Genomic DNA, 15,438 nt, shown 5'->3' with positions numbered 1-15,438 from the left:
AAAGATTATGTATTGCTAGGAACAGAGTTTATTTCCCTGCCTGGTCCATATCCTCGAGCTCTGAAATAAGGTTTAGTAACAATACGCTACAGACTTTGGCTCACAGAGTCTTCTCAACTCTGGACAAGAAGTTTTGTTATTGCACTACATGGAGTTGAAAACGAAGCTCCAGTGACCTTCTCCAAGCCACGCAGAATAAATAGACTGAGGGGTCAGTCACAGGTTATGCTTTTTTCCATCCTGGCACACTGACTGCATCATAAAAAAATCAACAGTTAACATCTACAGGGCACACACTACACATGGCAGGCGTTGGTCTCAGTACTTAATATGGGGTTATCATTTAATCTTCACTTCAAAAGAAAAAACAAAAAACATACTTAAACAATCCCATAGCTACAAAAATAAAAAGTAGAAGACATCCAGATGGCCAACAGACACACGGAAAGATGCTCAACATCACGAATCATCAGGGAAATGCAAATCAAAACCACAATGAGATACCACCTCACACCTGCCAGGATGGCTACAATCAAAAAGACAAGAAATACTAAGTGTTAGCAAGGATGTAAGGGGAAAAAAACCCTTGTACCCTGTTGGTGGGATGTAGATTATTGCAGTCACTGTGGTCAACAGCATGGAAGTTCCTTAAAAAGTGAAAAACAAAAATACCATATGACCCGATAATTCCACTACTGGGTATTTAGCCAAAAAAAAGGAAAACACTAACTTGAAAAGATATACACACTCCTATGTTTATTACATCGTTATTTACAATAGTCAAGATATGAAAGCAACCTAAGTGTCCATCAACAGACGAATGGGAAAGGAAGATGTGGTGAATACACACACACACACACACACACACACACACACACACACACAGGAATATTACACAGCCATAAAAAGGATGAGATCGAGCTTCTGGTTACAGAATGAGTACGTCACAGGAATAAAAGGCACAGCATAAGGAATATGGTCAATGATACTGTGATAGTGTTGTATGGAGACAGATGGGAGCTATACTTGTGGTGAGCACAGCATAGTGTATAAATTTATCAAAGCACTATGTTGTACACCCGAAACTCATGTAACATTGTGTGTCAACTATGCTCAAAGAAAAAAATTTTAAAATAAATAAAAGATTTAAAAATACAAGTACTAAGTCTCTCGAATTTTTTCCCAAGTACCCCACTGGCAGAGCAGAGCTGAATAGGAGACACTCTACTCCAGGAATCTGAGTGGACAGCCAGGAGCAGCCTGTGGGAGGAGCTGACGTTCTTTGAATGTTCACAGTTTTCCTTTAAAACTCAAGTACATTTTACACATTTCAAAATGAAGTCCACACTTACTTGACAATAAAATGGTTCTACGTATTTGCCAAGTCGATTTCTTAACTTCTTCCTCAAGAATCTTCCAGAAAAATGACTGCCTGAGGCAAGATGCACCTCATTCAGCCCATGGGGCACTGCCTCATAATGTAACTCGGCCTGTCAGTTCTACATAGAGGCCAGGCCTGGGCACTCACTAGGGTCCCCTCCAACCATCTGAGGCTTGGACCCCGCCCCACTGCTGGCCCACCACACACACACAGGTGAGAAACGTGATAATGACCAGGTATTCCCCAGGTTCAAAACACATCTGTCCCAGGGCCCGGCCTGCTTACCCAGGGGCTCTGTGTCCTTCTGGTCGGCCTTCTTGTGCACCATAGCTGGGTATGTGACTGTCAGCTTGCTGTTGTGCTCCTTTCGGACAACTGATCGCCCGGTCCTACATGTGAGAACAGTTGTGACTCAGGAGAGAAAAACCTCAACACGACATTGAGTAATAGCTGTGAGTGACTGGCCAGAGGCTTCTGGGGAAAGGGGGGAGGCAAGAGCCCGATACTCACTTGCAGTGGGGACACCGCTTAGCAGTCATATGTGCCTTCCAGAAGTAAGCAATGAGTTTGCTCTTGCTCTCACAAACATTTTTCACCTGTTGAGAAAGGGCAAAGAACCTTGCAGTACCATTTGAAGAACGCTGGAGTACAGTTTTTATCTTTAAAAAAAAAACAACAACAACAACAGAGGAAGCCATTCTCTTTCTTAAACAACATTCTCCACAGAACCCTAATATAACCAAATTCTGCCCATTACTGAGTGACTTCTTTAAGCCTTAAATTTCCTCAACCACAACATGAGAATAAGAATACCTCACCAAGCTGTTACTGAGAGCTCATGAATGGGGGGGGGGGGCTTGGAATACAGTAAATCCTGAAGAAACGCTAGTTAATTTGAAAAAAAACCTCTCCATATGCTGCCAGCATGCCCTCCCAGCTGCCTCCCTTGGATGGCCCTCAGGATCCTAAGAAAGGCACATTCGCAATTAAGCTACATGAATGGGTCTGAGCCTGGCTGCAAATGAAACCTTCCTGGGGGCTCTACCCCAGACCAATGAAATCAGAATCTTGGGTGTGAAACTTGGGCGTAAGGTGGATTAGATTTTAAGATGAGATTGAAAGATGAGTACAGCTTGATTAGCTATGCCATTCGTTCATCCATGGAACTAACACTTACACTCATGCTGTGGGGGCAGGGGAGGTGAGGAGGGAGCAATGGTTTACAGTGTTGGAAAGAGAAAGAAGAAAGGCACGCGGACACCACTCAAAGTGAAACAGTATATACAACAACCTTGCCGGACACTGTACCTGCAGCACCTAATGGCATGGAATCCGCTCATAGGTCCTTCAGGCATGCATTAAAGAAGGGACAGTGGGCAACTTGTGATGTCACAGGCCTCTAAGAGGCAAAACTGGGCTTCAAACCCAGGTCTGCCTTGGGGAAGCCAAGAGTATACATGAATGACAGCATACAGGGATCTGTGATAATTACGCTAAAAACCAAAAAAAACGAAAAAGAGTGAGACACAATAACTCACATGTGCACCGTGGGATCCCAACTGATTGTTCTGTACAATTTTGGCCGTATACTGTTCTAACTCTTCCTGAATTTCAAAGGCAGTAGGATCAGCATTTTCTTCTAGAAACTGAAAAACAGAGAAAAACCATACTACTGAAATAAAGCAAGCATATGATTGGCAGCATCACGGGGACGAGCCTCTCCCGGGTGGGACGGTTAAGTTCAAGCGAAGAGAAGGAAACTTCATGCTGCGTTGCATTTTCAGAACAGTGAAGCAACACTGCTGTTTAAAAAAAAAAGGGGGGGGGGCGCCTGGGTGGCACAGCGGTTAAACGTCTGCCTTCGGCTCAGGGCGTGATCCCGGCGTTGTGGGATCGAGCCCCACATCAGGCTCCTCCGCTATGAGCCTGCTTCTTCCTCTCCCACTCCCCCTGCTTGTGTTCCCTCTTTCGCTGGCTGTCTCTATCTCTGTCAAATAAATAAATAAAATCTTTAAAAAAAAAATCAAAAATATCTTGCTTCCAACAATGGTGAGCTAAGTTATCCAGACCAAACCTAAAGCTGTAAAGAACCAACACAGGATACAATACTAAAAAATATTTAAAGCTCCGAAGAGCTGACAGGACAGTGAAGAACAGGCAGATGGAACTAAAGGGGAGCCAGGAAGCTAGGAGGTCAAACAGCACGGGAGCCATCTTTGCTCTGATGCAGGGCTGTGGCACAGCGCAGCGCCAGGGTGGCCCACAATGCAGTTATGCACCCCTGCAGAAGGCACTGCCAGACTTCCATGATGCTCCCTGGAGCTGCACGACATGGCAGTCCTAACCTTGGGTGCATTTTCCAACTCACTCATTTTGAACTTTTCACTTCGAAGACCTCAAATGATGATAAAGGGGACAGAAATCAGGGCCCAGAGTTAGTTCAAGGGCAGAACTCTACCAGGATACCTTCCCATCCCACAAACACAGGAAGCTGGGAACCCAGAAGGTTACACCCTTAGGAACCAGACTGGGCCTGACTGAACTGCAGCCTGGATTCCATATGCCCGGGCAGCCTAGCAAGCCCTCAGCTTTGAACCAGCCTACGATGGTCCCAGGCCACCATGTACATGGCAGAAAAAAATAGGAATCCTCTCTGGAGAAAGGCAGTATCATCCTAGGCCTCAAATTAGTCCTACCAAGAATTATTCTAAGTACAATGATTAAAAAACCCGAAAGCACCAGTCAAAAATAAAACACAAGGACAGAGGAGACAGGGTTTCTGGGGACTTGGACAGTATCCCTGACAATGAAGGTGACCGTAGGGGTGATGGTTACTTTGTAACTATTTGTTAGACTATGTTACACTGTGTATATTTTACATAAAAAAATTTTTATGGTAGTAAGCATCATGAATTTTATGCCAACAAATCTGAAACTTTACATGAAATGGACTAGAAAAATACCTAGAAAAATAGAATTTACTCTGAGTAAAGTTTTGAGAAGATCCTCCTCTCTCTCTCTCAGACAAATTTGATTTTGGATTCATTTTTTGGCTCTGTTCCCTGGAAACCACATATGCTTACCTGTGCATACCAAACTTCTAACTCCAGTCCAACACTGTAGGATTAATTCTGGATCTTTTCTCTCCTGTATTCGTAACTCCCTTCTCTAAAAGTGTGAAATCTGGCCTGCCTCATCCTTCAAATATGTACTTATTGGGTCAATCCCCCTCCCTGTATGTAACCCCTCTCCCATCACTGCTGCCACCCCTCCCATGCATGGATCCCTCTCATTTGACTTGGGGTCACACCCCACTCTAGACCACCCTCCTTGTGGAACCCCTTCCTCATCTTATTTGGATGCTCACATCCCTCAAAGGGCCATCCAGCATGGGCACTCACCCCTTACGCTGAGCTCTTATCCCTAAATGAACATCTTCCTCACCCTATGGGAGCTCCGACGTTCCATGCTGGGCAGCCCACACCTGCAGGGATGTTCTCCTCTTGCAGGCTTTTCTCCTCTTGCTCGGGCTCTGACAACCCACCTAAGGCTATACCTCTGGGAACAGTCCCATCTGCTCTGTCCACCTAATGTCTTTAAGACTAAATTATTCAGGAAAGAGAAGTCAAAAGGAAAGGTAAAAAGTTCCCCTTGTGACAAGAAACAAGACAAGGATGCCCGCTACCTCTTCAACAGTAATGTAAATCCTAGCCACCAAAATAAGAAAAAGAAACAAAACGTATAAGGGCTGGAAAGAAACAAAACTGCCATTATCCACAGATAAGGCTGTGTTGAAAATCGACAAGAATCTATGGGTAAAGCATTAGAATTAATGAATCTTTTGCTAGGTTGTTTCAGACAAAAATCTGTACACAAAAATCACTAATATTTTGATCTACAAACAGAAAATGAATTTTATATAAGATACTTAATACTAGCACCAGAAAATCTGAAGGAATTTTGTATCACAAAGAGAAAAATGTCTCTATGATAGATTCGGTGTCCCCATCTGATCCAAGTGATCACTCAGCATTACCAATAATGAAACCACCTGGCAGCACGCGCCTCCTGAAATGACAAAGTACGACGTATCTCACGTGGTACAGGCTGTATTCTTACCAAAATGGGAATCTAGTTAAGAAATAATCAGACAAATCCCGAATGCGAGAAGTCCTACAAGACAACTGGCTTTGAGTCTTCAAAAAAGTTAATACCATGAAAAACAATTTTCTGCATTAAAACAGACCCAAGAAATGTAACAATCCAAAGCAATGCTTAAGCCTCCACTGGCTCCCAGGTCCAGGAAAAAAACGCACTGATAGGTAAAATGGTATTTCAATGTTGTTTTCGCTAACATTTCTTCAATTTCTCTTATGGCTTCATGTTTTCACACCTCGCTACTGGTACGTAGTTGTAAGACGTAAAGACCAAACATTCTGGTGACTATAGGATGACAAGTCTAGGGACAACACACAAATGGGTCTGTTTTCACTGCTTTGGCTTGCCTGATTTCCATGACAGCCACCGCCCACCTACCCTGTTCAGAATTCTCTCAAGCTCGAAGACTGCTTGTAGGGCACCCACTTCCAGAACTCGAAGCTGGCAGACTAAGAGGTGAATCACAGCCCGGGGGCAGGTCAGCATGTGACAGTTTAAACAGGAGCCCCGGAGCAGCAGGTAGAGTTTCTGAAGAGAGGGAAGAAAAAGCAGGATAATTAGAAAGACACATAACAAATCAAGGTAATTTTCAACGTATTTAAGTTTTTTGTTTTTATGTAGCCAGTTTATTCTTTTGAGAATTCCACTTCTGGGGCACCTGGGTGGCTTTGTCACTTAAGTGTCCGACGCTTGATTTTTGGCTCAGGTCATGATCTCAGGGTCAAGGGATCCAGCCCACAGTAGGGCTCTGCACTCAGTGGGGAGCCTGCTCAAGATTCTCTTCCTCTCTCTCTGCCCTTCCCCTGGCTCACGTGTGTGCACACACTCTCTAGATAAATAAAATCTCAAAAAAAAAAAAAAAATTCCACTTCCCCTGATATACCTGGAAAGGCCTCTGTGACCCTATGAACTAGATAAATATTCCTGTATATTTCTTCTTATCGTTTCATTTTAATCCCTTAAAAGTTGAAATTTACCCTGGCTCTGAGGTAGAGCACTACTTTCATTTTACTTAACTAAGTACTAGACACTAATTTTAGTATTTAAATACTTAATTTAAAATATTTACTATTTAAGGGGCACCTGGCTGGCTCAGTTGGTGGAGCACGCAACTCCTGATCTGGGGGTTGTGAGTTTCAGCCCCATGTTTAGTGTAAACATTACTTAAAAATAAAATCTTTAAATAAATAAATAAAATATTTAACATTCAAAATATTTAGTATTTAAATATATACCAAACTTAAGTTTAGTTAAATATTTGGTATTTAAGTAAATACTGTATTTAAGACAATTCTTTTCTCAATGCGATTAACAGATAAAAACCACGAACACTGTCATCTACAGAGTTTAAAACAGATCCTGGAGGCTAGGTTAACTGACCAAAAAAGCTGAAAATACACAAGTAGGACTCTAGACAGGAGTCTCAGTCTTAGCTCACTGTCTGACCTTCTGGGGTTCGCTCCTCTTGCAACTAAGCAAAAGCCTACAAACCCACTAGAAGAGCTCAGGGAAGGCTTGGAGAACTCCAGAAGTTCTTCTATTGCCAGGGAGGCTTTGCCTAGATTTCTGAAGGGCACAAAGCCCCTGAAACCTGAGATGTAGGGGATAAATTCCAATGCTTTTTTCCCATGTGAACAGAACCAAGCTGTGGCTCTTCTCAACTGCAATCAAACTGAAATTCATTACAGGCCAAGTTGAATTTATTTGATTTGGCTCCTCAAGATTTTAAATCTCATGAAAGAGAGTACTTTAATTCCGTGTCTAGAGCTGGACACCTCTTGTGTGGCCAGGGGTGACACTCCCAGATCCCACCAGCAGCCCCGAGACCCACACATATAGAGCAGCCCAGGGGAGAACGTACATCAAAGAGGAGAGGATTATACACCGTGAGCGGAAGCTCAATGTGGCCCAGGTGGCCAGAGCAGTTGCTGAAGTCCTGCACGCAGGTGGAGCACACCTCTTTGGAATCCGCAGGGCCCAAAGCTAAATCATACAGGCCATTCACCGACGGGTTCCCCAGGCTGTCCAGGTAACGAGGGTTTGTGATGGACTTCACACTTAATTTCCTAAGGAGATAAAAGAAAGACCAAGGGAAAACTAAGGTTACCTAACTCCTTGGATGTTTCTCCTTTGGTGCTTCGGAGTTAAATGATTTCATGTTTGTTTCCTCAGCCATGCTGACAGCGTCAGAGTGTAGAATCTGTGTATGCCTTGCTCACCGCTGCAGCTTAACACTTACCAGAGCCTGCAGACAACAGCTGCTGGATAAACACATGCTTAACAAACAAGAGTGGTGAAATATTTACCCATTTAGTGCAAATCTTGCATTGAATACAATGGAGACTGTTTACAAATAGTTAAGTACCTGCACATGCTACATGCTTTACAAGCAGCATTTAGTCTGACTTTAACCCTCTGAGGGGGCATCACTATATGCATTTTTCCGAGGAGGAAACTGAGGGTCAGAACAGTTAGGTGATTTAATCCAGGTAACACAACCAGGATTGGGGGGAGGACAGAGGCAGGATATGGACCACACTTAACTCCAAACCCCACATAGTTCAATAAAGAAATGCTAATCCAATAATCCCTGCATGTAGAAGTAGTAAATTGAAGTTAAACACAAATATGCAAAACTTTGAGAAGTGTAACCTGTTTCACTAAAAGTTTATCACAGTATTTTATGTTTGGTTTAAAGGGGGCTCCCATAGGACACCTAACTACTTTTACCAAAGTACATTCATGCCGAATTTGCTTTTTAATTTTTTTTTGACTTTGGAAATAAAGACAATTATCTAAATTTCACAACCTAGAAAAAAACACTGATAACATTCATAGACATATCTCTGGATATATTTTTAAAAACATAACTGGGATCATTTGTTATTTCTAGCATTGCATTCGTCTATTTTCACTTAGCATTAAATGAGTGTTTTTGTGTCACTAAAGTTCTTTGGAAACATAATTCTTAAGAGTTATAAAATCTTTTATTATGTGGCTATTAATAATTCATTTAACCAAACTCTATTTTAAATAAGCTTCTGAAACCTATCTGCATAAAGATTTTTGCACAGGATACTTCAAACTTTTAACTATGGCCTAAAAATATAATTATTTCCTCAGTGGAGTGGAATCCCTGAATCAAAGGGTGCAAAATGTTTGAAACTCCTGATATATTCTGCTGCCTTGCATTCTAGAAAAGGTGAGCTAATAGTAGATTGCCTGTCTTCACTAGCACTGAATCCTAGCACTTAAAAAATCTTTTCAGGGGCTCCCAGCTGCCTCAGTCAGTAAAGCAGGTGACTCCTGATCTCAGGGTCATGAGTTCAAGCCCCACGTTGGACATGGAGCCTACTTAAAAAAAAAAAAAATTGTTGAAATCTTTCTAAATTTCAGGTGGAAAAATGCTACTCCACTCTCACATTAATTTTTTATTTCTTTCAAGTTGTTTTAGTCCTTTACTTATTCTGAACTGAAATCTTAATGTTTTCATTACTGTACTACATGAGTTCCTCACACGAGGACATTAATCTTTTACTATGATGGTGGCAAATACTTTTCCCAGTTTATAATTTGGCTTTTGTTATTTTTCACATTAAAGGTTTAAAAATTCTTTTAACAGCTTCGTTGAGATATAACTCACATACTACACAATTCATCCTTTTAAAGTGTACACTCAGTGGTTTTTAGCATATTTAGAGTTGTACAATTATCACCAGTCTATTTATTTTCATCCCCACTAAGAGAAACCCTGTACCCATTAGATGTCATTCTCTCTGTCACAGAAATAAAACAGCCTGAAAACAGTAAGGTCCTGCAAATAAACAGAGTTCCGAGGGTGTGGTTAAGACTGCCGAATGCTATGATGATCAAAATGGGGACTTAAGAGAGTCCCCTTGATTTAGTAATAGGCAAAGAATATACAGGGTCCTAGCAAAGAGAAGCTGTCGCTTTCAAAGTCTTGAAGGATAACCATTTTGACTAATTATGTGTTTAATTAACCACATCAGGGACGTTACCGCTCCACAAACGCTGGTTAATTACCAAAGAAATTGATGGACACTAAAGTTGCAACCTGGAAACTCCTCCTCCCCAGCGCAGACACTAATCTAGCCCCTCCGGGTTCTAGGCAGTGCACGCCAACCCAAGACGTTTCTGGAACTACGGGTCCCAATAGGCCACGCGCCGGACAACCACTGACTCGAGGACACACTGAGCGCAAGACCTTTTGGGAATAGTAGTTTACGGCGCCGACCTCAACATGCAGACTCTGCATGCTTCCCACCAACTCCTTACTTGAGTTCGTCGGCCGAATACATCCCGAAGGAAATGCCCTGCAGCCTTCGCCAGGGCATGTTCTTTGAGCCCAACATCCTCCAGGTAAGATTCGAGTTCTGACACCCAGAGAGAGGTTCCACTCACCACCGGCAACTTAATTCAGCCTCAAGCCTGACGCCACCATGTGATTTAAAATGCGCTTGCGCGCGAGAAAAATCTCGCTGGTTTGAGATTCACGTGGACGAGACCACTTCCACTGTAGGGGGGGAAATAATTTGATGACTTTCGCTTGCCCTCTAATTTTGAAAATATAGAAGACATATGAGTTACTGAAATAATAGTTTCGGAAAATTTCTTCGAGGTAGATGGGGCGTTTTGAGGCTTTAACTTCCATAACAAAGTCTTTCAAACCACGAGCTTTTTTAACCTCCTAATTCTTGATCGCTTTTGTCTTGTTCCATCTCAGCCAATAGCCGAGCTGTTCCCCGCCCCCTCTTGGTGATGCTGAAGGTCGAGGTCACGCTTTCCCAGCATGCTACGCGAAGAAGCCAAAGATGGCGGCCGTAGCGACGGGTAGGTGGCTGCGGTTCCGCTGCAAGCTTTGCCTGACCCTAACGTGTCAGCGGGCAGGTCCGTGTGGACAGGCCCCCAGTTGCAGGTAAGACACGCATGGAGAATCCAAGAGAAAGACCCCCCTGGCCATCTTAGTCCTCTTGTGTCAGCTTTTCCCTTAGACCTGGGGAGCTAGGTACAATGGAGCGGGATGCGCATGCGCAATTTCGCGGCCGCGTGTTTAGCGCGGCACGCGGCGCTGGAGTCCTGGAAAAAGGGCTTGAGATTCATTTGTTAGGGCGTTACTTTTTGGGTGGCTGGTTTATCCTAGAATTAAGAACTGTTGCCACGATTAGGATCCTGCTCTCGTGGAGCTTGCGTTTTAGTGAATGTGGCTACTATCAACCCTGTCCCGAGTTTTAAAAAACAGTAAAGTATGCTTCCTTATTCTTTTTATCAAACGGGGAACTGTGAAGATTTTCCCAAATTAAAGGCACTTTATGAGGGCCACTGTGTGCTGGATGTTGTGGGGATGGTTGGCCAAAGAAATTATTCAGGTCTTCATAAAAACAAGGAAGTCTAAAAGATTTGAGCGCAGGCTTTGGATTGCTGTGATTGTCATACCTGAAAGTATGTATTTAATTTTTTTCACTAATTACAAACTGGTGGTGTGGAAATAGAGTCACTGATTTGTAATGAAAAGTTGGGAAAACCCCAATTTTGGATTCGATGTTTGCCAGTTTTTTAGTTGGTTAATGGACAGATTTTCTCTTGTAGACTGTAGCTAGTAATAACCAACCAAAAAAATGGTGAGGAATAAGTGAGCTGGGTAACTTCAGGTATACGTCTTATGTGCGATACCTTCACATAGATTGTCAAAAAAGGAGATGCTCCACCTGGTACTGTAGGAGTGTTAATGCTGTTGTCCATCCCAATCCTTTTCCTGGTAGTGCCACTGTTGACATTTTTCTGTTCATTTCCTTTCCCTGACAGCAGCATCTCTTCCTCTGCATTTACCCAGAGGACCACAGTGGTCACTATATCCGCATATCAAGAAAGACAGCATGTTTTGAAAGCATTGATCTCTCTCTGAAGTTGATCCTTAGCAGAAAAGTATCGTTTTAAAATGAAGGCTGAAACCACGTACCGGTAGAGAAAGTGAATTTTCTATCTAATCACATTCTGGCAATTTTAGGAATGGTACCAATGCCATGTAGAAAGGGAATACATATTTTTACTGTATTTCTTAGTGTTACCAGAACATTTTAAAACTCAGTCATGGGCCAGTGACTATATTTTGGATAAAAAATAATGTCAACAGTTTCACGTTTAAATTAGGACGTACATATTTGGCAAATTCCTGATTGTTGAATGAAGCGGGATGAAAGCCCATGATGATCTTAGCTTAAAAATTTATCATAATTGCTGTAAGTGGGATACTCTTATCATTATTAGGTTGTTATTCATATAAAATCAGGAGCTTATTAAATTGTCCTTGACCTCAGTGTTTTAGATTACCAAAGTTGAAAGTTCTTTATATTTCACATCAGCTACTTCAGTGGTTCAAGTGCTATTGAAATTTTTTCACTGAACGAAATTGATTAAAAAACGTTGACCATATTGTGTCCATATCTTATATCTATTTTGTAATGGTTTTGAACTTGCTTTTTAGGCCATGTCTTCTCAGTGTACATTGACATGAATTATTCAGTTATTTTGATCCATGACAATTAGAAAATTTGGGTTCACATAGGTGGAGGTGAGATGGGAACTTCATTAATGAATATTACTTTAGGGCTTTTATTTTTTGCAGATTTTATTCTGGAAGTGCAACCATCCCAAAGGTTGAAGGCACTAACATAACAGGTATATAAGACTATGCTGTAGTAATTTCATTTTTGTGTTAATACATTGCACCTATTTGTAGTAGTAGTAGTATTGAGAAACCGATTTACTTTTGTTTTCTTTTTCAAATTAAGGGATTGAAGAAGTGGTCATTCCAAAAAAGAAAACTTGGTGAGTATTCAGTGTTTATTCAGCAAGCGATGAGTGCAAAACATTCGTAGGAAAGGAGCCAATGACATGAAGAACAATAGAGAGCATTCCATAGGGATAAAACAGCTGATGGGAGAAAAACTTGGGAGTTGAAAAGAACATAAAGGAAGGTGGAGAGTAGTGAGTGAATGGGACATGAGATTTACATAAGAGTTAAAAGATCATCTGAAGTAAGTTTGGGTTAATAGTTAAAAAATAATGGTTAATTATAAGCATCATTATTAGAATAACTTTTTTTTTTTTTTCCATTTAAGGAAGTTCTTAGAAGGTTGGGAGACCAGACAGAAGTGTTATCGGTACAGTCTTTAATGAAGTAAAATAAAATAGTGTGGACAGAGTTTTGCCTTTTTTAGCTAACCAGGTAGATCTTTGAATAAATTGCCTTAGTCAACATTTGTTGAATATATGAGAACTACAACTTCTCCACAGAATTCTTACAGTAATGATTTTGAATGCATTTTATGGCCTTCAAAAAGCCAGGTCTTTAAGTAGGACCTGAAGATTCAAGTTCATTTAAAAAAAGAAAAAACTTTCTTAAATTACAGAAGTAATTAACTGTTGTGGGCGGGGGCGCTAAATGCAAGAAGGGAATAAAATTACCAGCAGTCACTCTGCTCAGAGGCAAGTTACTTAATCTGTCTGTTCCATAGTAAACATGGATAATGACAGCACCAGGCTCAAGGAATAAAGGAGCGTTTGAATAGCGCCTTCCACATAGCTCTCAGAAGATCACTATTTTAAAATTCTAAGGTATAACTTTTTTTTATATAAATTACAGTTGATCTTTGAATAACATGGGTTTGAACTGCACGGGTTCATTATGTTTTCCCGTAAATACAGTACTGTATTGTAAATGTATTCTTAACGGTTTTCTTAAGGAAAATGTTTCCAGCTTACTTTGTTATAAGAATACAGTGTGTAACACACTTAATATACAAAATATGCATTAATCAATTGTTCGTGTTATCAGAAAATCTTTAGGCAACAGGCTATTAAGTTTGGAAAGAGTAAAAAGTTATACATGGATTTTTGACTGTGCAGGTGACACAGGAGTTGGTTGGTACTCCTTGTTCAAGGGTCAACTATATACATTTAGTTCGGGAGAATTGATTTGTATCTATGAATGAGGCACTTTCTTGAGTGGCATTCATGTCCAGAAAACTTTACCAACCCAGTGTACCTCTGTCCCTGAGGAAGGTACTGTAAGGAATACAAAAGAGGGTGGAGGATGTGCTCAGATGGTTTATGATATAGTTGAGTCACATGCATTTTATTTTTTACACTTTATACTTACATAAGTACTAATCTTACACACGTGGCTGGGGGCACACAGGATATAATCAATGATGATCGTATTACGCTAGTCAAGGGGAGTTTTATTGAAAATGTAGAAATTTACTTGCACCTTAAATGAGTAAGATTATTTTATTGGAATCAGAATCACCAGGGAATTTTGTTTAAAATGTATATCCCCATAGGTAATTCTTGTGAACCCTAAAGTATGAGACCTATAGATACAGAAAACAGTAAGGTAGAGTGGGACATGACCATAACATATTTGCTGGCAGGAAGAGGCCAAATAGGCAGTCCTGTAGTAAACTGAGGACTAATTATTTATAGCCCAGGAACCAAGAATGGTTTTTACATATTTTTTTAAAACTTGAGAAAAGTGAAAAGTTTCATGACCATGACCATGTGAAAAGTATAATTTCAAATGACCCTCAAAAATGACCATGTGAAAAGTATATGAATTTCAAATTCCAGTGTCAGCTAAAATTGTTCTGGAGTGTAGCCTCATTTGCTAACGTCTGTGGCTACTTTTATGGTATGCCGCATAACTCCGCAGAGCCCCTGTGACCTATAAAGTATAAGATACTATTTGTATCAAAAAGTGGTTTCTGTGCTCCGGAATTTAGGCTTTTATACCTGGAAGAGGCCATAAGGGCTACAAATTCTTGTTGCCTTATTTTAGATATGCATCACCTTTTAAGGGTGTGCTTTCCTGATCACTCAAGTGCCATAGAAGACTTAAACTATACAGGGTCATTTGTGAAAACTCACATTGTGAGTTTTCATAAATGAGTGTGATGTGATAAAGGCTGTGTCGTGAACAGGTTAATCTGAATTGTGTAATGATTTTAGGGATGACAGGGAGTCCAGTTATAATCGATGCATAGGTAACTGGGTCCTAAAAGATAGTAAAACTTATTAAGAGGGGCACCTGGGTGGCTCAGTTGGTTAAACATCTGACTCTTGATCTCAGGGTCGTGAGTTCAAGCCCCACGTTTTAAAAAAAAAAAAAAAAAACTCTTAGATTGGCACAGAGAAGATGTGGAGAAATGGATGCTCAGATACATTTGTTGATAGGGCACTCTAGTGGAATAATACTTGGGAGGAACGTTTGCAGAATGATGATTTAAAATGTGTATACCTTACTGATTAGCTATTCTGGAGGAACACTTGCATAAATCCAGAGACATGTTTTTTATAACTTGGGAATAATAACAAGCTGAGACAGTCTGAAGGCCCATAGATAAATAAGTGGATAATGAGAAGTGGTTATCACTTAAAGGAATTAATTAGATTTATATGTAGTAACATGGATAATACAAATTTATGTAAGCAGGTGTACAGAAGGACAGTTTTTTTATGGCTGTGTGTGAGAGAGAGAGTACTTTAAAAAGTTCTGGAAATACAAAAACCAAACTTGGCAGCACCTGGCTGACTCAGTCAGTAGAGCATGCAACTCTTGATCTCGGGGTTGTAAGTTTGAGCCCCACATTGGGTGTAGAGAATTAAACAAATGCCAAACTCAGTGGAGTAGGAGGGATGTCACAAGATGACACCATAACCTTTAATGTTCTAATATATTTTTTAGGGATAATGTATCCATTGAGGTTGCTTTTTAAAATAATCCTTTTTTAAAAAGGGAACTAGTGAGTAGTCTGTCATAATTTTCTTACTGTTATTTGCTCTTACTGTTATTTGCAGTATGTTAGGAAGTTATGTTGACT

General features: G+C 40.8%; 2 protein-coding genes across 2 annotated transcripts in view; one reads left to right on the top strand and one right to left on the bottom strand.

Annotated features, from left to right (window-relative positions):
* The window catches only part of POLR1A (RNA polymerase I subunit A), a 78,743-nt gene extending 68,755 nt beyond the window's left edge, over positions 1-9,988 (bottom strand). The window contains exons 1-6 of the mRNA XM_008700085.2: positions 9,836-9,988; positions 7,401-7,605; positions 5,918-6,067; positions 2,920-3,027; positions 1,892-1,977; positions 1,667-1,770 (exon numbers count right to left, since the gene is read on the bottom strand). Coding sequence (XP_008698307.2) covers positions 1,667-1,770; positions 1,892-1,977; positions 2,920-3,027; positions 5,918-6,067; positions 7,401-7,605; positions 9,836-9,912 — 730 coding nt within the window. The 5' untranslated portion in view covers positions 9,913-9,988. The remainder of the gene's footprint in view (positions 1-1,666; positions 1,771-1,891; positions 1,978-2,919; positions 3,028-5,917; positions 6,068-7,400; positions 7,606-9,835) is intronic.
* A 366-nt stretch (positions 9,989-10,354) lies between these two features.
* PTCD3 (pentatricopeptide repeat domain 3) overlaps positions 10,355-15,438 on the top strand; it is a 28,783-nt gene continuing 23,699 nt past the window's right edge. Inside the window, exons 1-3 of the mRNA XM_008700086.2 lie at positions 10,355-10,475; positions 12,183-12,235; positions 12,349-12,385. Of these exons, the coding sequence (XP_008698308.1) occupies positions 10,372-10,475; positions 12,183-12,235; positions 12,349-12,385 (194 nt within the window). The 5' untranslated portion in view covers positions 10,355-10,371. The remainder of the gene's footprint in view (positions 10,476-12,182; positions 12,236-12,348; positions 12,386-15,438) is intronic.

The sequence above is a fragment of the Ursus maritimus genome, unplaced genomic scaffold (assembly GCF_017311325.1).
Source record: "Ursus maritimus isolate PB19 unplaced genomic scaffold, ASM1731132v1 scaffold_6, whole genome shotgun sequence".
Classification (NCBI taxonomy): Eukaryota; Metazoa; Chordata; class Mammalia; order Carnivora; family Ursidae; genus Ursus; species Ursus maritimus.
Note: the sequence above shows the minus strand (reverse complement) of the source record. Positions and strands in the feature narration are given on the sequence as shown.